Source organism: Perissodus microlepis, chromosome 15 (assembly GCF_051167445.1).
Source record: "Perissodus microlepis isolate ML-2025 ecotype Zambia chromosome 15, ASM5116744v1, whole genome shotgun sequence".
In the NCBI taxonomy this organism is placed as follows: domain Eukaryota; kingdom Metazoa; phylum Chordata; class Actinopteri; order Cichliformes; family Cichlidae; genus Perissodus; species Perissodus microlepis.
The window spans coordinates 31,344,305-31,368,060 of NC_140475.1; the positions used below are offsets into that span (position 1 = coordinate 31,344,305).

General features: G+C 39.7%; 1 protein-coding gene across 2 annotated transcripts; it reads left to right on the top strand.

Annotated features, from left to right (window-relative positions):
- The first annotated feature begins 14 nt into the window (after nt 1–14).
- Nucleotides 15–23,756, top strand: LOC146372427 (gamma-aminobutyric acid receptor subunit rho-2-like). Of its 2 annotated transcripts, none has more exons than XM_084952235.1 (10): nt 15–2,261; nt 4,342–4,410; nt 5,361–5,467; nt 13,819–13,886; nt 18,665–18,888; nt 18,972–19,054; nt 20,176–20,316; nt 22,525–22,677; nt 22,852–23,060; nt 23,146–23,756. In XM_084952235.1, exons 1-10 carry the CDS (start codon nt 2,140–2,142, stop codon nt 23,458–23,460), a joined length of 1,491 nt encoding a protein of 496 aa, XP_084808361.1. In that variant the 5' UTR covers nt 15–2,139; the 3' UTR covers nt 23,461–23,756. The 2 variants fall into 2 exon arrangements, with proteins under 2 accessions (XP_084808361.1, XP_084808362.1); XM_084952236.1 differs by having other exon boundaries at nt 22,852–23,048.

Sequence of the window (23,756 nt, forward strand, 5' to 3'; positions counted from 1 at the left end):
TCAGTTATTGTGCAAATGTACTGTTTATAAGGTTGGGGAAACCTGCAGTAGCTGAAACTGAAGAAATCACTTGGATGAAAAGTTGCTCCCACTGAAAACACTACGTCCAGATGAACAGAATCAACCTTTTGGGATTTTCTTACCTGAATGATCGAGCATGTATCAAGTCAAACTCTGATGATCAAGTTGACCTCTTGCAGTTGTGTGCAGGGCCTGGATCCCAGAATGTCTGGCAATCAATAGATGCTCTCTCATTGTTTCACTGCCTGTTAAACTTGTTACAGTTTCCTTTGGGCATATTATCTTGCTTTTCAGGCTCTACATGCTCAAATTGCAAGATTTTGATAAAAACGAATCAGGGCCTTCAGGACAAAAAAGTTGTTTGATCAATGCAACATGTCTAAATGCTTCATTCGGAACACGTCAACACCAAGGTTGTTTTTTCATTCGATAGCCATACCCTACATTTAAGAATTAAAATGGCATTATTTTATGAACACTATTTTTACACAGAAAAAATTAAAGCCAGATGACTATCAAAGTGTACAGTAAAGCCACCCACATGGCGATACGACCTTTTAAAAGCTCACCCAATATCCACTTTTTGAAGTTTTCCACAGTGAATGATCAAAGGACATATCAGATATCTAGTTTTTAGTCTTCTAAAGACATTGAATTGATGCTGTTTTTGTAGTGAAGCTATGATGCATGCAATGATGATGGTCAAAGTATGTTATAGATTAAAATCAGAAAGAACCAATCAGCTAAGTAAAGAGAAATGACAGGCCTTGATTACTTTCAGAAAATCTACTTTTCTTTCAGCTTTATTTGATAGACACAGGGAAGAAACGACAGAGAGAGAAGGGGAAGACATGCGGCAAAGGGTCGGACTTGAACCGGGACCGGCCGCTCTCATCCGTATGGCACGTGGTCGCCCCCTGAGCTAGAGTGCAATTTTTATTTTTTTTTTATTTTTTTATTTTTTTAAGGGGAAAAAAAATCACACTGAGGAACTGCGACCGCAGTTCTTTAGGTTTCGTGAAAACGTTTCACCTCTCATCGGAGAAGCTTCTTCCACAATGGTATCCTGCAAACTCAGCTCTCTTTGCCCGAGAGATGTCCAGTGTTGAATCATTTCTTTCAGTATTACATACAGTATTTCTTTCACAGTGTTGCATCCCCTTCCTCGAGCCTTCATACAACCTTATCAAACCTTGTCATATAAAGATGTAAAAGTAATTACAGAGACTGTGTTCAAATTTCTGTCAACATATGAAAATTAAAAATACAGATACCAATGTTAGAATAAACAGCTGTACTATCCTGATTTTATTCAATGTGTTTTTGGATCTAACTCCTGCTATCATGGACTTTTGTAGGCTTTTCTTTTTCACATTTGAACAACATGAAAAGTTGTTTAAGGAGGACAGCCTCCATTTTTACTGTGCTTGTTTTTATTGCCTAATTGTAAAATCTACTCTTGCCAGTAGCAGCAGCAGCAGTAGTGAACCCGGGCGGGCTTAAAGAAAATCATCATCTGTTTCTCCAAACACTTGATAGGATAATGCATTCTAATCATTTAAGAGCACATCGTCCTCAACACCCACAAAGACTGCTCGAAAATTTGGTGCTGAGTTGACGTCAGATTATCTGGGAAGAAATTTACTGTAGAGAATCATGTCCTGACTGACAGTAGAGGATTTTGGCGAAACCTCTGATTTTATAATGTATATATCTCCTATTCTAAACTGAAAATGATATCGCAAATGCCGGAACGTCATACATACAGCTGACTGGAATTAATACAACGATCACTCCCAGCTCGTCAGGCGTTCATTATGTTTATGTGCTTGTTTATATATTTGATTATTTCATGTGACGCTACATGTGGTCCTGAAGCTGCGCGCTCCTATCCACGAAAAGCACCTCTGGAGTTTGATGACCAATCACAGCGCTTTTCAGTCTTCACCATCAGTCTCTCTCTGCGAAGCAACTGGCGCACTCCTTCACCACAGTCTCTTGACTCTCAAGCTCGATTGTCTTCCTGCTTTAGACAGAAACATGGTACGGCTCACGGAGGGTGCTGCGCGTGGAAGGAAAACGTTGCTAATCGACTCTCAGCTGGACTTCTAACTCATCATGCCGCGTTACACCAGGGTCCTGCTTCTAGTTTTGTGTGTGAGTCTGATCGGGGAATGCCGGAAACACAGAAGTAGGAAAAAACGGTGGTCGGCACCGGCCGGGACTCATAAGCCAGCAAAGTAAGTTCTCTGTTTCGTTTTATTTTAAAGTAAAAAAAAGAAAAGAAAGAAAAACAAAACAACAACAACAACAACAACAAAAACCCCAAATGAAATGAAACAGCAATGTGACGTAAATCTTTTAGCACGTCAAGATAATTCACTCGTGGTTCATCCATCATATTAAAACATTAGTGTGGCACTGAACAGCATATTTAAGTCTTTAGTCTTTCTTTCTACGAACACATAGAATCACAGCATTCAAGTGTAAATTCCCCGTGGCTAAATACATTTTACCAATTTGCAGTCCAGTTCATTTTTGAGTGGTAACTAACTGTGTTTATGCAACCAAGCCGTGCGTAAAAAGCAGCCATAGAACAGCAATCCGCTGTCCTCGAGCTTCGTGAAATCATCTACAGCAAAGAAAACCATCCTTGGAGATACAGCGTGTTATACAGATGTTAGTTTAGTTATCAGGACTTCTGTGAAGGGAGCAGGGACGAGTCCGTAGGGGGCAAGAATTTTAGGAATTATCATTCTGCCTGTTATTTGGCTGCTATCGTTCGCTGATTGTCAGCTCTCTACCCTTTCCCAGGAGCACTCCATGACTCTATATCCTGGATTTAATCTCTTTGGCTAACAAGCTGTGCAAGTTACTGATGCTGATCCTGTAACGTCTGATTACAGACTCGCGTTTCCTTTAGTTTCTTCCGTAATAATTCAGTTTTCCTTTTCATTTTTGATCTGTTGCTGATTATTCCTGATTTCACATGTGTCATGGTTCCTGTTTCCCCCCAGTTTTTGTGTGTTCTTGATTCAGTTCTGAGTTATGATGTTATGATTTCCTTCCAGCTTCTCATGTTTTAGTCTTCCCCTATGTTTAGTATTATTCCCCATTGTTCATAGTTGACTTATGGATATTTTTAGTTTTTTAGTCTCAGCTAGTTCCCCCTCATGTCCAGTTTGTCTTAATCACGTCTTTGTATTTTTTCCTTCCAAGCATCCCTCTTGTATATCAGCATTCTCTCTGGCTGTTTACATGTCAAGTCTATGTTCTGCACTTCCTGTCTTAATTTACCACCAGTCCCTGGTCTTGTGTGCCTTGTGCTCAGCTTAGTTTTTGTCTTGTTTCTCAGATTTAGCTCACTTGTGTTTTCTTGTGTGTTCCAGCTCCAGTTAATTATGTCACATGTGTACTTAATCCCCCAGTTTCCCTCAGTTTCTGGTTGTGTCATAAACCGTCATGCTATGTGTCTCCCCTGTGTCTCCCCTCTGTCCCTTTTGCCCATCCAGTAGTTTCTCAGGGTATTTTAATACTCGTTTTTTAATTTTATTTTTGCTGTACCTCTAACTGGGCTCTTACAGTGTTTGTGGATCATAATTATTTGGACACTTGCTAACTGCTTTTCTTCCTTTATTTTATATGTAAATAGAGTTGGTTGCAACTCATAAGGGTCACCACAATAGCTCATCCATTCAATCTTTTCCTGTACACATATCTCGCATCGCTCCTCTCCATATGTCTAAAGCAATTCAGTGTCAGTCTTGACAAACATGCAGTGTATATACCAAAATCTGTTTCGTTCCTCTGTGCGACAGAGCTGCATTGTTGTTCATAAATTAATAAAACCTATCAATGAGGCACCCTGATGTTCTGGGTGAGTGCCCTAAAATACTCACTGAAATGGAGTATTTTGCAGCAAAACGAAGCAGTGTACCTTTTATCTAGAGAGACAGAAAGAAAACTCAACTACTTTATTAAGAATGTGTGGCTATGGGTATTCTAGAAGTGTTTTGATCCATTCATACCACAAGTGACAGCAACTTAGTATAGTGTGTTATTTTGTCACCAAAATTCAGAAATGTGCATCAATCAACCTTTGCATTGCATTTAACTGTGTGACTTTAACTTGCAACAACTCACCTCCCACAAGATTTAAGAGTAAAATGTCTTTATTAATTGAGCTATTTATATGTATTAGATTTATTGTGTTATATTTTGTAACTTTGCAATATATTGTGTGATTTAAGTTAGTTGACTTTTATTAATGCACATAGTTCCTAAAGATTTGTCATTTGAATATAAATATGTGTCTTATAGGGAACTTGCTGGAACACCTGACACTGTTGTTATTGTAAGGCCAGGCTCCGAGAACAGGATGGAGGACAGGTGTGTAACACATTTGTCTTTTATGCCCGACATTCCAATGTTGCAATTAATTGTTCACATTTGTTTTTAACTGTGACCACAATCTTTCCATAATAATAATTATAATTATAAATGTATTCATCACACTCAATCACAATTACATTTGTAAATTTCAAGAAAAAATATTTGCAAATTAATTATGGGTCATAAAAGCAAAGTTTGAAAAGATAGTAGCCAAGATTTATTTATTTATTTTATTTTATTTATTGTTGTTTGGATAGTGTAATGGTTGTTTGTTCCTAACAGAATTATCATTGTGACCATTAATAAAACAACAGCAGTCTTTCTAGTTTAAGGGTGACAACGTATATAAATAAATTGAATTGAAATTGAATTGAATTGAACGTCCGCATTAGTAAACAGCACACGACTTTTAGAGTCTCATGTGGTACTACTTCTTGATTTCATCTTTACTTTCTTTTTCCTTTCTTTAGTCAGAGTTAGGAAAGCTGATGGTTTGGCCTAGTATAGACAAATGATCACATTAGGAAGTTGAGGTTTCTAGGCAACCAGGGTGACAGGTTCAGCTCACACATGTAGGCAGAGGTCATTTAATTTTAAATCATAAAAGTAATAAGTAATAATAAGCTGGTTACACAACTGAACTATTGACTTATTTTGTCACAGAGCAGTCTCCTTCTAATTTAGCCCAAATGTTCAGCTGTGAATCATCAGCCTGTTGGGTTCATAGAAAATCTGGTATGTGTTTTGCAATGAGTGAGGATTGTGGATGTTGTTCACCACTGCTAAATTGAAAGATCAATATGAAGGGATCATTTACTGACGAATATGAGGAGTAAGAATGATTTGAGTCATGGGCACCTGACAGTTTTTGCTTTTAACAAAGGTTCACTACTTCTTAATCCTATCTTTTAGTTCCCCTTTTTTCTCTGTCTGGTTTTTGTCATCAGTCCTCTATCAAAGAAAGTTGTGGATGGAACTAAAAGCCGGAAGGTAAAGACCAGCCACCTCCTGCGCATTGATGAACACGATTTCACCATGAGGCCCGCATTCGCAGGTAAGCTCCAATAGCTGCTAATTTCCATCATGATAAGAGTAATGTGTTCTTGATTTCTTTAAAGACATGTGTTTTCTGAGAAATCTAGAAAACCAACTGGATACGTCAGCTCAGCGCTTCACTAACATAGTCTCCCAGTCTATTTCTCCAAATTTTGTTCAACCTAAAGTCAATGTTGATACCACTCTGACTCTTTCCTTCTTGACTGACCCTTATAACCCTTAGTTTAAAAAAGAAAAAAGAAAGAACATTCCATGATCAGTTGTGCTCTTTAACACGTGACTCCTGTGAGACTCTCGTGCAATCATTTAAATGAGGAAGAAGTCAAAGCGTGCACCAGCTGTTGCAGTCCCTTCTGGCTTTAAAAGTAGCGACTGCAGTGTAACTAATGAAAGAAGTGTTTAGTGTTTGAACTGCTTCTAAAATGTATATCAGAGTGTGACAGTACACAAGGTTTATCGTCAGCAGTGTATAAGGAGAGCTAATAAGGTTTCTGTGCTTATAATTAAAGCACCTGCACTGCTCCCATTGGACTGTGGTGAGACACATTTAATAGATGAACAGTAGCAGACAGTTTGGTGAAATATTTGGAATATTTCATATTACATCAATCTGCAATGTATTTATGTAGCTCCACCTTCATGGCTGTCTAAAAAACAGGGCAGATACACTTGTATGGATCGGTTCTATTTCTAGTATTGAGACGGTGTGATTTTTATGTCACCAATGTCACTCTGAGGAACTCTGCAGTGGGATTTCTTTCTGGTTTTACTGTGTGTTACATTTTCATTGTCTGTGAACTGCCAAGGTTTGCATAAATGTCATCATTAGACACTGAGCATGAGGTTTGGAGTGGACATCTACGTGCATGACAATTTCTTTAGGAATGTGCGGCCCCATCAGCGGGGACTTTATGTTCCACAGGCAATGCAATGCACTTAATATGCATGTGTTGCAAAGACTTCAAAGAAGTATAACAGGAATGATTATTCCTCCAGCTGTCTGTGTCTATGTTCGCAGCAGAGTAAAATCACTGCTTAATGCACAGGCCTAGTTGTCTAATCTAAGCACAGTCAACCAACAGTGGATTTACAGTTGTTAATCCACACAGAGTTCAGCATGGAATGGACAAAGTGTTTTCTCTCTCTATTCTGGTGAACGGACAAGATAATAATTCAAGCTCTCAAAACTAAGGCTGACTAGGAAAAATTACAGCTGTAATCTTAGATATGTGACTCTATAAAAAGCAGTTGATTAGTATTTAAAAATGAACTCGTGCTTCAGAATCAATCACATTACGTATGTAGGGAGACGCTCCTTAAAATCCACACTGCACCATTTGAATAGATAGAAACAAAGGAAAGATTGATGGAGGGGTTTGGTTTTTTGGTTTGGTTTTGGTCAATTTAGCACACAAAAGAACTAGATAAATAGCAGCCCCACATGTGCTGAGGCACAGGATTAGCAGTGGGTCAATAATAGTGGGACACCCACACTAGGGCTTAAATACCTGGGACTCTCCAACAATTGCCCTTAAATCTGAAGAAGCTTTTTGGATACGAGGTGAAATATCTTCAAGAAACTTAAAGAAGTCCAGTTGCTTTTCTTTCCAAGGTCCTTAAAGCTCCATAGGCCATAAAGCAAAAGTATTTTTCCCTATGACATGAGCTGAAATTTACTGATGATAATGGAGAAATGGAAACGAAAGGCTCATCCCAAGAAACAAACTTGTAAAAGCAATATGCGTTACTACTAATAAAATCTGTTTAATAATTTTACTCTTGAATGAGCAAATTTTAGTTTACTAGTTGACTAGACTTTCCTTATCTTTACAAAAAAGATTACACAGTTGTATGACTCCAATCTAACAGCAACAGCAACCAAAAACGTATATATGTTTATGTATTTTTAAAATTTTAAACAACAGTTAAACTAACAGGAAATGCAAACCCTGGTTCCCTGGGTGAAAACCTGTCACGCCAACACTGTGGCACATTTTGTACATACTCTGTTTTGTGATATCAAACATGTATTTGTGACAAATATACCAAAAAATAAGAAATCAAACACATTTCCACAGCACGAATGTAGCATGATGAATCCATAGTGATGATGCACTTTTGATTTGTTGGCAAATCCACACATAGGACACTTCATGCAACTGTCTCATCAGTCTATAAATGTTTGGAAGAAGAACGGATACCTGCTTTACATTCTCTGTAATTTATTGAACATGAAAACTTGTATTCCTCCTCTGGATAGACCACCGCTGTTTCCTTGTCACTCTGTTTGGCTCAAAATGGACTTTGACTGTAGCCAGAAATTAGGCAATCCTGCTCCAAAAGTATTGCTAGCTGAGGCTTTTTCTCTGCAGGCATCTAGTGTTATGTCAGCTGAAGGGGCGTGTCTTCAGGAGGAGTTATAGTGAGTCCGGAACGTGACATGTGACATATGATGTGAGTAAGAGAGGGGAGAACACTGACAGCTGGAGCTGGGCACGAGTTACTATCCCTTCTTCCAGGTAGCAGCTTTGCTGTGCAACCAGTTATGTAAGGCTGACTCTCTCACTGCTGCAGAGATTAACAACACCACAGCAGCCAATGTGACTTTAATACAGAAACGACAGACTGCTGTGTGAATTTGTTTCTATCTGTTATGAGCCTGCTAGGATACTCTTCCATATCCCTCTAAATCCCAGACTGGCCTTAAATATAATCATTTCATCAGCTAAACAACACAGGGGAACAAACATGAGAATGCTGTGTTCTGCCTAACTCAACCTTTCATGTGAAATTACCAGTTATTACTAATGGCTTTAACGGGATAGTCCAGCCTGTTATTTTAGGATTGTGTAAGGGAATGCACTGAAAGCAAGTTTGCAGATCATAAGAGTGACTGCATCACATCTGATGTCACATTTCTATTGAAATCAAAAAAGCACACTTAGTTTGTGTCATCAGAAACAAACAGTTAGACACTTACCCATTCATGAGACAATATGCTATAGTTATGAAAGCCAAAAGTTCTTGTCTGTTATGGAATTTCAGCTGCTCAACACTTTGGGGCCCTCACTGGCTTCTTTCTTGTAATTTCAAAATGTACCCAATAATTTCAGTGGGAACTGTAGGTAGGCATGCGATTTTGCTATGGGGCCATGTTGTTGGATGTCCAGTTTGTCATCATCTTACTGATATAAGCATGGAAAAAAATGCCTGTGCATAGTTCAGTTTTATTGTTGCCTTTACAGATGTGCAAGTTACCAAATGTGCATTAGTGCACCATAGACCTTACCCCTCAGGATTCGGTGTCCATCGTTTTCAACATGTCTTCTTTTAGGTCAGACCAGAGTCTGGCCAAAAGGAAGACATTTTCAGGACAGTGTTCAACTTTGAGATCTTGTTTTTTCCTGCTGGAGTTTAAACTTGCATTTGTGGATGCAGTGACAAACTGTGTTCATAAGCAATAGTTTATAGAAGAGTTTCTGAGTCAATATAGATCTATGTCTCTTCTTAAAGGTGTTGTCAAGGCTCCACTGTGTGGTGTTGAGAGTAGGGCCCAAATGCAGGATTCACAAAGCAAGATTTAAAATTCAAAAGGAGCTTTACTGCTGAGAGCTTCAAAGTAAACATAACATAAGGCAGGAACAAATAATCTGACGAGAGACACCTAACCGGAGGCACACAGCGAGAGACACAGCTTGAGGGTGGACGTGACAAATAACAGAAGCAAACTGAGGCTTTAAATAAACAAGAGGTGATTATGTCAGAGTGCCAACACCTGCAAACACAGCTGAATTGAATCTGACTAATTAAACAAGGGGAAGCAAAACCAAATATAATGCACACAAGATGAGGGACTGTCAAAATAAAACTAACACTGCAACCAAGACTACGACATACAAACTGGACACAGTTTAACAGGGACCATGGAGACAAGACAGAAAGATACAGGGACATTATGGGGGAACAAGAAAGGTAAATAAAAAAGGAGAGACAAGACTGACATGTCACAGGAGACAGTGACGACAAAACAAAAAGACGAAGCTGGGACAGACTGGACACGACAGATATATAACATAATAAAATAAGAAACCAAAATCTTAAAACAGAACTCAGATGCACTACAAAATATTATACTCAAAACTAAATATTACAAAATTTGACCATAAGTCATCTTTTAAATCCAAAAGAAAGAAGAATGAGTCTACAACAAAAACTTAAAACACTGGATCAGCGACCCTGGACCATGACAGCAGTGCTACCTGCTAGCCAATTATTTCAGCTTGACCTTTATGCACAGACTTTTCTTGATTCTCTAAATATTTGTACTATAGATGATGAAATCTAGTTTTTTTTTTTTTGCAGTTTGTCAATGAGAAATACTATTATTTACTGGTTAAACTTTTTGTATAGGCCTTGTTCAGTCTTTTGAATTATGATGAACTATTACTATTAATTACTTACTTATTAAGGTCAAGGTGAACTTAATAAGGTTTTTTTTTTAGGTAGCATGTTTCCTGGGCTTGTAATCATTGAAATATGTTAACAGCAAATTTAAAATTTGTTTGCAGGATTTCAAATGTCAGTGACAATCTGGTTATTTTTTCATTTTATTATTTCAGTTGAATATAGAGTTAATTATTAGAAAATCATTTGTACCTCTTTTTATTTACAGTTTGCACAGGGTTCTAGCTTTTTGGATAATGTTTCAAAAGCAATGTGATTTTAATAGATGTCTTCACTATTATTAATTTGTAAATAGCTTTTTAGGTGTGCTTATTCCTCTGTGCACAGGCATGCGCCTGCACATTTTCTATCCTTGGGCAATAAAGACTAAAGACAATAATGAAAGTACTTTAGGTTCTACTTATTCTCATTGTCTTATTTCCAGTGTTGTAATATACTATTTACAGAGGTGGGAAGTAATGAAGTATTTGAACTGTACTGTAATTTTTACTTTTGCTCCCTGAATTTTTTAAGAAGTATCTGTAATTTCTACTCCTTACATTTTCAAAACAGACTTGTTACCTTTGGTTTAATGTGTTATTTTAACTTTAAACATCACAGTGATTTGAGCCTAAACAGTAACACAGGAGACAGTCCCATTCATGTATTAATCACCAAGGGTGAAAGGAATGTGCCATAGTCAGAGGTTAAAGTGGGCCAGTGTTTATTTATTCATTTATTATCATTGTTATTATTTTTATTTTATTTTTTGGCACAATACCAGAACAACTGCATGTTTCCATAAACTGCAGTTGCAGTACCAGCTAGTCCTATAGAAGAAGAGTGGCAGGTAATTTCAAATGGGTCATTGCATTTTTTCATGTTGAGAAGGTAGACTGTGCTATTGAAAGGTTGCATGAAAATACTTTGCAGGTTACTGCACAATAAACAGGTTAGTTTGCTGTACTGTGACAGATTCAAAGTAAAGAATAGTGTGTCGACTGGTGCACAGCAGTTGTGGTGCTCATGGTCAGTTAGGTACATAAAGACTAGCAGTGATTAAGTTGAAGTTAAACTGATGATGTTGAGATTCATTCAGTAAATTCAGAATCAGAATACTATGCTAATTCCTAAGGAAATTATGTGGGTTACTGTTGCTCCAAGATAACAACAGTAACAGACTGAACTAATGAAATAATACAATATATTACAGTAAGAAATATAAGAAATAGCTCTAATATATATACAAATAGCTCAATTATAAATATCCAGAATATTACAGAGATTAAATATATGACAGACATTTACTCTAAACTGTAAAACTTTGTTATTTGTTATTTTACTGTAGAGCATATGCAAAAGAGTGTGTAACTATTGCACTGTGTACTGTGCATTAAATGGAAGAGTTGTACAGAGATATTCACATGCAGGAATGATTTCCTGTGATGTTGAGTGGTGCATTATGGGTAATCTAAGTCTCCCACTGAACATGCTCCTGTGACTGGCCAGCACATCATGGAGTGGGTCGGAGGTATTGTCCAACATTGTCTTTGTCTTGGACAACATCTGCGTCTCCGAGTCCAGCTCCGTCCCCACAACATTACTGGTCTTGTCGTCAGTTTATTGAGTCTGTTGGCATCTGCAACCCTCAACCTGCTGCTCCAGCATGCAACAGCATAGAGGATGGCAGCGGCCACAACAGACTGATAGAAAATCCTGAGCACTGTCCAAAAGATGTTCAAAGTCCTCAGAGACGACTCTGGCCCTTCCTGTAGAGTGCTGTGGTGTTTTTAACCCAGTCCAGGTCATTATCTATGTGTACTCTGAAGTATTTATAGTCCTCCACAATGTCTACATCAATCCCCTGGATTAAAACAAGGGTCACAGGTTTCCTGGTCCTCCTAAAGTCCGCAGTCAAGTCTTTGGTCATTGTCACACTGAGCTGCAGATGATTCTGCTCGTGCCATCTTCAGAAAACTTCTGAAGATGGCAGGTCTCTGTGCAGTGGCTGAAGTCTGTGGTGTAGTGGGTGAAGAGGAAGGGGGAGAGGATGGTCCCTTGTGGTGCCCTTGTGTTGCTGATAACCTTGTCAGAAACACAATGTTGAAGATGCACACATTGTGGTTTTCCTGTTAGATAATCAACAATCCAGGACACAAGAGACACATCCACCTACATCACTGTCAGCTTATCACCCAGAAGGGTTAGTCTGATGGCATTGAATGCACTGGAAAAGTCGAAAAACATGACCCTCACAGTGCTCGCTGGCTGGTCCAGATGGGTGTAGACACGACTGAGTAGGCAGATGATGGTGTCCTCAGCTCCTCTGAAGTGAAGGGGATCCTGATGTGGTCTGACTATAGGTCGCTGGTCAAGGATGAGTCTTTCCAAGGTCTTCATGACGTGGGAAGTCAGTGCCACAGGCCTGTAATCCTGGGGCCACTGGAACGTGGCGTCTTTGGTACAGGGACGAGGCATGACATCTTCCACAGCACTGGGACCCTCTGCAGACTCATACTCAACATGAACAGTTTATGAAAGACTCCACAAAGCCTTGAGGACATGAGGACTCACCCCGTCTGGTCCAGCAAACTTGCCTGAGTGGAGTCTCCTCATTTGCCTCTGAACCTGGTCGTTAGTGAAAGTGATGGGGGGGAGGGGTGTCAGGACTTTTACAGGAGGCAACGGTGCAGTGTTGAGAGGGAGGGAGAGACAGTGGTGTGGCTGTGGATTGCACGCTGACTACAGGTAAGTCAGTAGGGGGCTGAGCATTCACTGCAGTGTTGAATCTGTTGAAAAGCACATTCAACTCGTTGGCTCTGTCCTCACCACCCCCAGCTCCCCTGCTGTTGGATGGCTTGAATCCAGTGATTGTCTTTGTAACAAACCCACAGCAGACCCGGGTGCACCTTCATGCTTTGCAGCATCGTTTATTTGCTGGTTGCTGTATACACACAGTTGACTGCAGCTCTCTCTCGCTGCCAGCCACACACACTGACAGCAACAACAGTACTGCAGGGCCCAGTACCATATTTAAGTCAGTGGGGCGTGATTGCGGATGCCGTGCAGGTACGTCCACCTTCCCTGCATGACACCGCAGGCCATGCCCCACCACAGTCTTCATGCCACTCCACACCTCTCTCATGCTGTTCTGCTGTTCTGTTATTCAACCTTACCAGCTGTAGAGTGTATAATATAAAGCATAAACAGTGTACTGTCCGTGTAGAGGATGGAAATCAGCCAGGACACCTCATGAAACATCTGCTCATATCTTGTTCAGTTCAGTTGTGTAAATCCTCAAAGAGCACTGAACATCCCTGTCCCTTTCACAGCTGGGGTTCCGTTCTGCCAAGACGAGCCATCAGAGTCTAACCACTAAATACATCTGTCTAACTTCTGTTCATCAATAAATCAATTCATTCTTTTAATTACATGTTCTTATTGAACAGATTTTTAAAAATCTGCTTTAACCTCTTCCCTGTTCATTTTCCTGTTTATAGGCAAAATCAGCCACTACAACACAGGCAACAGAAAACAGAGCTATGTTTTTATTTTGTTCCACTTAACTGATTCAAGCTGAGGACCTGTATTAGAATTAAAATTTAGACTGAAATAAAGTTGGTATTCTTTTATACTAATGTTATTTTATCATGGCATTAATATAGCACAGGATTCAGTTAGTTTTGCATAAAAATAGGTGGTAAAAATGTTCTTCAAGGAGCTACTTTACTTTCTTACTCTGAGTACATTTCAGAGCCGATAGTTTTTCATACTTGAGTAAAGAAGTTGAATTAGTACTTCAACTTTTTACTGGAGTATTTTTAACACTAGTATCTGCACTTCTACTTAAGTACAGAATGTATGTACTTTTGGCACCACTTCAGATTTGTTTGTTTATATCTGAAGGTCCAGCTGTCCCTGTTGGGGTGGACGTTCAGGTGGAGAGTTTGGACAGCATATCAGAGGTAGACATGGTAAGTATTTTAAATGCATTAAATGTAAATTTGCATTACACAAAATGTAGCTTAACAAGTATTTGGATAAAGTACCTGTAAGGCTGAATGTTTAATTGACACTGAAGTTTAAGAGACATGCAAAATTGACTGTGTTATCAGACATGTGACCCCATTCATTTAGAATACTGGAATAGTGATTATGGAAACTGCTAGTTCTTGTAGTGCACCCAGCATCTCGTCACCTAAATTTGTGGCACAAACACAAAACAGTGCCAGTGACTTGGACATCAAAATTTCCAGAGCTGGTAGGAGACTGCTGTAGTAATGTCCAGATGTCTGGAGCTATATAAATAAGTGGTTTCATTACTGCAATGAAGGAAGTGTGAAACACAACAGGTTATGGCAATAATCCCAACAGTTCACTTGATACCTCAATTAGACACACAGCATAAGTATCATGTGCAGCCAGGGGCAAATTTTCAACCATGCCATAATCTTGTTAAGTAGTTCTTAATGCCTAAAAATGAAACTAATCACACAACATGACACAAATTTCCCAGGACACAAACCAAACTGCCCCATCTCACCAACTTAACGTGTTACAATATGGACTTTAAACAGAGGGTCATTATCTGTGAGCACCCAAGCTTAACATGACTTGTGTGTCAAGCCTTGGAATTGGGGCAGATTTTATCTGCCAGTGCTTAATAAATATAGCATTGTCCAAGTCTAATTTATGAGAGACCATGGCTAAAATATGCTAAGTGTAGGGTAGAACAGGGCTGGCATTTTTACTCTTACATAAACTGCTGATCAGTAAAACATCCTTCAATAACTACTCCTTCATTAGGCTCAAGGTGCTGGCTCAAAATTGGTGTTTTACATTTTTGTAATTAATTGGAATAAAAATTAATTAGGTGACACTAACACTTTGTGACAACCAACCTCGCTTTGGGGTTGGTTGTCCCCAGAGTTATCAATGACATATCAGTAAAAATTGTGATTTAATAAAAAATTAGAAACTTTTTTTTTTCTGATATCATCTGAGAGCCCAGCTTTGGCACACACATTGACACATCAAAGCCATTCTTCCTTGGACCAGCTACTGATATAAGGCTCAACACAAACCAAGCAGAAGCACTCCTGATCATCAGAGAACTGCTCTCTTCCTGGTCTTGTTCTGCTTTACTTCAATAGGGGCTCCACTTGTGGAGGGCTGGGAAGAATTTGTGGACAAATTTCTGTTCTGTTCAGTGGAGGTGGGAGGAGCCAGGCACTGCTGTAACCCAGATAAGGTTGGAAGACAAACTTTGGGCAAACTCAAATTCCTGAAGATATCTCTATTTATTGGGTAGATGCCACTTACCCTGAATGATACTGGATGTTGGTAGGGGTTGCAGCTATTGGGAAGGAAATGGCCACAATCCTCAGAATAACATTTGGCAGCATCCAGGCATCACGGGCAGAGTTGACATACTTTTTAAAAGATCCATATTTTGACCCGTCCATGGGATTGAGTTTACGTGAGCAATTTGGAGGGAATAAAGGATATGATGCCCCCCCCTTCTGCTTCATTCCACAAGTTATTCAATTCAAATCTGTATTTCAACATGATCTGCTCCTGGTTGTCAAAGAACATGCCAGCATTCTCCCTGTTGAAACTTGTAGTGCGTGCCAAGCTTGTGGTCTGTGGTGATCAAATGGCAAGAGTAGGGCAGTGTTTGAGCAAGCGACTAAACCAGTCTGCATCGGCTTGACTGGTTTTACTCCAGGGCTTTGAGATTGTGACTTTCTGTGCCACTGCAATGTTGTATACACACTTATGGACTTTTTGTTGGTGCAAAGTCATATTAAATATCAGAGGCCTTAATGATGGAGCTTTCCAGTAGATTTTCTTGATTAGTGCTGACAAACTGACAATTGTTTATGTGGCAACTTGCACATATGAAATGGTTTCATTCACTTCTTCTCGGTAGATGTTTTTGGTAGTAACAGGTCAGTGTTCTGTAGTTCAATTCAATATTATTTATATAGCACCAAACTGATCCTAACCATGGCTTTACCTTATTATTAAGTGTCTAATACTGCCAAAGCTCTTAATAACAAAAACCGAAAACACACACAACAACACATGAAATTACTCTGAATACCTCCTCAACTCGGTCTATTTGTGTTTTACAAAATGATCGCTGTAAAATGGACAGCTCGTAATGGTTAAATATGTGATATCAACAAAGTTTCACAGTGCCTTCTAGTGTGGCTGTCATGGTCCTGGGTCGAGCGACCCAGTGTTCGAGTTTTATGTATCTTTTGTATTCATTTGTGCCTAGCTTAGTTCACCTAGTTAATTTCTAGATTGCAGTTTAGTTTTTGTTCCTTAGTTGTTTATGTCATCTCCCCCTGTACTAAGTCTCCCTGGTTCATGCGTCATGTCTGCGTGGTTATGTTTAGTTCATGTCATGTCTAATCTCCATGTTTCCTGTTTTACTTTGAAAGTCTGTATTCATTGTCAGTGTATTCAGTTTCACTTCTCCTGTCCTGTCGTTAGGTTCATGTGTGTCAGCTGTGCTCCCATGTGTGGCCACTTCCCCTGATCATCCCTCATGTGTATTTAGTCTCTGTGTTTCATACAGTCTGTGTCGTGTCGTCTGTGTTCCCGCCCTCCATGTTGTCACAGCCAGTCTTTTGTATTCATAGTTATGGTTTCCTGTGTCTTCATAGTTTATCCTGGTATCACTTTCCCAGTTTAGTTATAGTTTAGTTTTGTCACTGCGCTTCTGCCTTGTTTGCACTCCTTGTCTTCAGCCACAATAAAGGCTCGCTTTTCGTTCGAACTCAGTTTCGTGTCCACGCCTGTGTCTGCACCTGAGTCCTCCACACACACCACCGCACGGTCTGTCCCCTCAGATTGTGACAGTGGCGGTAATAAACAACGTGCCAACTAGCCCAAATCTGTCCTACACACTGAAAACAGTCTGAAGTACACAAGGCAAAAACTGTTTGTCAGGATTTTATTTCAGCTGTATCTTTGGAGGTGTGTGAGCTTAAACTGCTGTGCAGAAAGTATTGTTAGTATTTGCAAAGAGAACATGGACAACTGTGTGTAAGAAATGGAAACTGGATTTTTTTTTTAAACTGACCATATTGCACATTTCTGCAAATTAGTTACTCACTGCTAATTGTGCCAGTTTTCAATGCTAAAAAGGCACGTCTTAATTTTTGAGCTTGATATTGCAGCAGTTACTGCTGTGTGGAAGAGGCATTGCAAAGGTTTAAGAGTGCATGCTTAGAAGAGTTAAACATTTCTCCAATTTATTTGGAATGTCAGATGAAGATGTTATAAAAGAAAATGGATTACCAAACTTCCTGATTTTAAATTTTCTCATTTAACTTAGAGATGACCTCCAACCAAAACAATACCAGCAGCAGTAAAACTTGTCCTGGTGGTAAATTTCATAGTTTGTGACCTTATGCTAAGTAATGCGGCTCTTGGCATGTGATTTTGAACTAAAACTGACTGCGCTTGTGTGTCACTTCACAATTTTAACAAACTGAGTCATTTTAGTCTCTGGGTCAGGGACAAGTTACTGCCCCAAGTGGAGTTTAAGCATCTCAGAGTCTTATTCATGGGTCAGGGAAGAAGGAAGTCATGGATTGGGACTATGGCTACTGTGATGCAGATGCTGCATTGGTCCGTTGTGATAAAGAGCATAATAACAAAGATTTACCAGTCAGTCTGCACTCTGATCCCTCAGCTGTGATCATACCTGGGTACTACCTGGGTACTACCTGGGTGAGGTGTTTTGGGCATGTCCTACTAGAATAAGGGCACGGGACAGACCCAGGACATGCTGAAGGAATTCAATTTCTCAGCTAGCCTGGGAATGCCTCTGTGTTCCCACAGATGAGCGGGAGGAGGTGACTGGGGAGAGGGAGGTCTGGGTGTCCTTGCAACCCAGCCTGGATGAGTGGAAGAAAATGAAGAATGCAAGCCATTCAGTATGCTTTAATGACAGACATAAAGACAGAAAACATGCTCTGTAATACTCCAGCAGTGGCTGTCTAACACTCACTGTTATTAGGTAGCATTAGACACTAAATTATACCAGACTGTAGCAACAAAAACCCTCAGCACAGTATTCAGTGACATGTGAAAATGTGCTATTTTGTTTCTGTTAAATCCAATTTTTAATAAATAAAAGACAGAAAATTCAATTTATTCTTACAAAGCAGTTTTGACCCAGTATACCAGTATATGGGTTATTAAAACCATGAACTGGAAATATGCAAGAATACATACTTTAGATCTTTAAAGGTGGAATCATCTCTGATTAGTAGACATAAGTTATTAATCATGTGAAAGTCTCAGACATGCCCCTAAACTGGTCTTATGCAACATCAAAGGTACTTGTTCACTTGGTGCCAAGAGTACATGTTGCTACAGTCATTAGTCATTATAAATCTGTTGTTATATAATTGTAATACTACGAGAACAGGACAAAAGATTATCTGTGGTGCGGAGGGGGCATGCACGGGCGTAACCATTCCTGCCTGCAGAGCAACGTAGAGGATGAAGGAGAAAAAAAAAGAGGGCATTCTAGGACCAAATGAAGCCTGTGGACTGTACTTGGTTAACATATGTTCAGCATTTTGGCTTACTGTACATTTATCTGTAAACAACTTCAATAATCCAGCAGCCACTAGCTGCAGTGATGTAATCCCAGGAAAAATTAAATAAATTAGGGATAGCAAGACCCTTTCATGCCAATGCTGTCTTCTTTCTCCCATTATCTCAGGACTTCACCATGACTCTGTACCTGAGGCACTACTGGAAAGATGAAAGGCTGGCATTCCCAAGCGCTACAAACAAAAGCATGACCTTTGACGGTCGCCTGGTGAAGAAAATATGGGTACCTGATGTGTTCTTTGTCCATTCCAAGAGGTCCTTCATCCACGACACCACTACTGACAACATCATGTTAAGGGTCTTCCCAGATGGTCATGTTCTGTACAGTCTGAGGTGAAGACACGAAACAAATGCCTTGCAAGAAAGGGCCACCTGTCTAGAGTTACTAAGGTTTATATTCTGCTTTAATTCCACAGAGTAACAGTTACTGCAGCTTGCAACATGGATTTTAGTCGTTTCCCTCTGGACTCACAGACATGTACACTGGAGCTGGAGAGTTGTAAGTATTCTTAGACCATGAGACTCCTTCTTGTGCTGCTATGCAGTGGGGGAAATAATAATTTTATCCCCCTGCTAAATTTCTAAGTTCACTCACAAAGAAATTAACAGTTTGAGAATGTCAACCAAAAATCCAAACCAAAGGTGGAGACTGGCTAGGCACCTCCATGATGTTAATTTGCTTCTTCTTTAGCCACTCCTTTGTTGCCTTGTGGTGTGGTTTAGGTGACTGTCATGCTAGAAGGACGGTGTCATCCAAGATTTGCGGTGTCAATGCGGTGAAGTCGTCATCTACCTTAGCAGAAAAAAGTCACGCAACATGATGTTTCCACATCTGTGTTTAACTGTGGGAAGACTTTGGGTCATTCCCAGCATTTCTCTTTGCAAACACGGCTGATACCAAAGAACTCGATTTTGGTTTTATCTGACCACAGCGCTTTCTCCCAGGCCTTCTCTGAATCTTTTAGATGTTCATGGCCAAATTAAGGTGGGTCTACGCAGATGCCTTCCTGAGCGGGGAGACCTTTTAGGTGCTGTAAAATTTCAGTCCATTACAGTGTAGTGTGTTATACTAATGGTATTCTCGCTGACTGTGATCCCAACTGCCTTCAGATCGTTAACAGACTCCTCTCATGTAGTTTTAAGCCGATCCACCACCTTTCTCATAATCGTCTTCACCCCATAAAGTAAAATTTTGCATTGAGCTCCACTCTTCCATTTTCGAATAATTGCATCAACAAGTGTCACCTTCTCACCAAGTTTCTTGCTGATGGTCTTGTAGCCCTCTATAACACAGCCTTGTTCTTCATATCCTTTGACAGCTCTTTGGTCTTGTCAGCTTTTTGGTTGATATTCGGTCTTTCTTCATTAAAAAGACAACCATAAAAATTAGAGACTGTTTATTTTTGTGTAAATGAGCAAACCTACAACAAAAAGGGGCTTTGGTTACTAAATTATGAATTGATTATTAGTATTAGTATTAGTTTAGTTCTTATTTGAAACTCAGCCATCAGCAGAATACAAGCTTTTATTGAATTTATGAATTTGCTCTATTTTCTTATCCAGGTCCAGCTATGTTCATTCAGATGACTGCTGTTTCCATTCCTACTTTCTGTCCTGCAGATGCTTACACAGATGAGGACCTGATGCTTTATTGGAAAAGTGGCGATGAGTCCCTGAGCACAGATGACAGGATTTCTCTGTCTCAGTTCCTGATTCAGAAGTTTCACACTACCTCCAGGCTGGCTTTCTACAGCAGCACAGGTTGAGAAAGAAAACAAACCCAGATTTCACTTACACATACATATTTTGTGTAATACTAGATTGGTCACTATTACAACTGCTCCGCAAAAACCAAAGATTTAGGGGAAATAATCTGAAGTTGTTGTAAACTACCATATATGAAAATCCTGTTTTAGCATCAACATTATGATTATCTGGGAGAGATTCTAGAGTTAATTTCATGTTTAATCAGTAAACTAAGCCAAACGTTGGGAGAGGTTTACATATTTCCTCTGATGTCTGCTGATGGCTCAGCCAGATCCAGCTGTTACAGTCAGAAGTCATCCTGCTGACTATGCTGAACCTCAGTGGGGCAAGTTAAAAAAAAAATCCCAAAACATGTTCATAGAGTGGAGGGAAAAAACGCTTTGATTCCCTGCTAAATTTGTCAGTTTGAAGACTTACAAAGATATCAAAAAATCTCTTATTTTTATGGTAGTTTCATTTAATGAAGAGCCAGAATATCAACGAAAAGATAAATAAACAGTGTAACACAATGCAAACATAACAAAGTTATAAATTAATTTGGATGTCTCTGAGTAAAATACATAGGTAAGTAATAAGTAGATCCCCTATAACCCAGCCAGATTTCTGGTTCCCACAGGTAGGCTGTGTGCCCATGTGGCAAACAGATTAGAGTTCTGCAGTGGCTATCCATCAGTACATTAGTACAAGTGCATTTGCCTTGTCAAACCTAAAAATAGAAAATTATATGTTAAAACTTACCAAAGTAGAGCAATTTTCATCTCAGACAGTTCTGTCAAAAAGTCCTAGTCTATCAATTAATATGTACATCTGGCCCTTACATTACTGCCATCTTGTGGCTACAGTCAGATATTGCAGCTGGAAGCTGTGCATATTTCATCTCATAGCAAAGTGTGTCTCTGTCTCTTAGAGCATGTCCATCTCCCAGTAACAATGACTGGAGCTGGGTAGGCTGAGAGGCCAGCAGCTTTATTCTGGTGGTTTGCACATGTGCATTGTGGATAAATCTCTGGTCTTTGAGTGTAAACTGATGAGAGAGGAGCACGTGAGGCTCAGCTTTTAGTTCAATTAAGTTTTATTTCTATAGTCCAAAATCCCAACAGCAGTCACCTCAAGGAACTTAAGACTTTTGCTGCTCTTAGATCAATTTCAATGTGTTATTTAAACTCAGCTAGCATTAGCAAGTAAATAAGATTCAGTGGTTTAGCAGCAGAATAGATACGTTTGCAGTTGCTAACCACCTTCATTCAATTCAATTCAGTTCAATTCAATTTCATTTATACAGCACCAAATCACAATAGCAGTCGCCTCAAGGCGCTTTGCATTGTAAGGTAGACCCTTCAATAATACATATAGAGAAAAACCCAACAATCATATGACCCCCTATGAGCAAGCACTTTGGTGACAGTGGGAAGGAAAAACTCCCTTTTAACAGGAAGAAACCTCTGGCAGAACCAGGCTCAGGGAGGGGCGGGGCCATCTGCTGCAACTAGTTCTGGAGAGGGAAGGAAGACAGGAAAAAAGACATGCTGTGCAAGAGAGCCAGAGACTAATAACAAGCATGATTCAATGCAGAAAGGTCTATTAACACATAGTGAGTGAGAAAGGTGACTGAAGAAGAAATACTCAGTGCATCATGGGAATCCCCCAGCATCCTACACCTATTGCAGCATAACTAAGGGAGGATTCAGGGTCACCTGATCCATCCCTAACTATATGCTTTAGCAAAAAGGAAAGTTTGAAGCCTAATCTTAAAAGTAGAGATAGTGTCTGTCTCCTGAATCCAAACTGGAAGCTGGTTCCATAGAAGAGGAGCCTGAAAACTGAAGGCTCTGAGTCACATTCTACTTCTAAATAACCACCTTGCCTAACATGTATGATGTAGAGAAGATTGGCTGTGATAAAGTTGCTAATAATCATCTCTGCTTGCCTTTCTGTAAAAGCCACCACACAACATTGCAATCAATCAATTAATTACAGAAACTCCTCTTTTCAACTTGTTATGTTTATAAAGCACATGTGAAGAAGCAATTTCTTCCATTCCAATCTAAGGAAAGACCAAATAGCTTTCAAGAGCTTTTAATGAATTGATTGTTAATTTCCTCATGTTCTGTCATTTTACCTTGTTTTTTTCTGTTTTACCTCTAACACATAAAGCGAAAAGTATATTGTGTTTTACTTATTCCTCACTTATTCTATCTCCAGGTTGGTACAACCGTCTGTACATCAACTTCACGCTGCGGCGTCACATCTTCTTTTTTCTACTGCAGACCTACTTCCCTGCTACTCTAATGGTGATGCTGTCCTGGGTGTCCTTCTGGATTGACCGCAGGGCTGTCCCTGCCAGAGTCTCATTAGGTAAGAGGATCTGCATCATTATAACTCTTGCCTGCTAAAACTAAATATGTTTCCTAAGGACATCAGATGTGAAAATGTGAAAATGGAAATCAGTTAGCTCTTTTTGGCCATTAAAATGACCCTCTGTCGTAGTTCATTGACTGCTGCGCTAACAAGACCTTGTATGCTCTTCAGGTATAACTACGGTGCTCACCATGTCCACCATCATTACTGGAGTGAATGCTTCCATGCCCAGGGTCTCCTACATCAAAGCTGTGGACATTTACCTCTGGGTCAGTTTTGTCTTCGTCTTCCTGTCTGTGCTAGAATACGCTGCCGTAAACTACCTGACAACTTTGAGGGATGGGAAAGACCGCAAACTCAGAGAAAAAGTTAAGGAACAGGTACAGGCACCTTTTTCAAAACTCACACATCTCAAATAGTGATCAAACCTTTTTAATTATGATTCCTTTTGTCTATTTCACCTAGTCCCAGACACTCCCTTGCACATGTGGCATGTCCCATACCAAGACCATGATGCTAGATGGGACATACAGTGAGGAAGATGCCAACAGTCTGGCGGGATACACAAGAGCCTCGATGGTTGCCGAGGACATATCAGATAAACAGGAACAGATGGTAGTGCATCTGTCTTTGGACAACGAGTCCACTGGCACCAAGAAGAAGGGCATCCGTGGCTTCCGGATCATTCAGAACACCCACGCCATTGACACATACTCTCGTATGATTTTCCCAGGCGCATATATCCTCTTCAACCTGATCTACTGGTGTGTGTACTGTTGAGTATTTTAGCTCAAATTGTAGTAGTGAAAGAAAATTACTGTGAAACCGTTCTGTTGGACGTAAGCCTGAGGTTTACCTGTTCGAGTTTGCCAGGATGACCTATCAAAGACATCTGGGAGTGAATACTACATCTACCCATTTCATTGTTGGACTGGACATTCGATATAGCTTATTTTTTAATTTTTATTAATTAATCCTTTATTTATCCAGGTAAAAATCTCACTGAGATTCAAAACTCATTTCCAAGAGAGACCTGGCATCATGGCAGCACAAGACCTTCTGTTCCTGCCTCACAA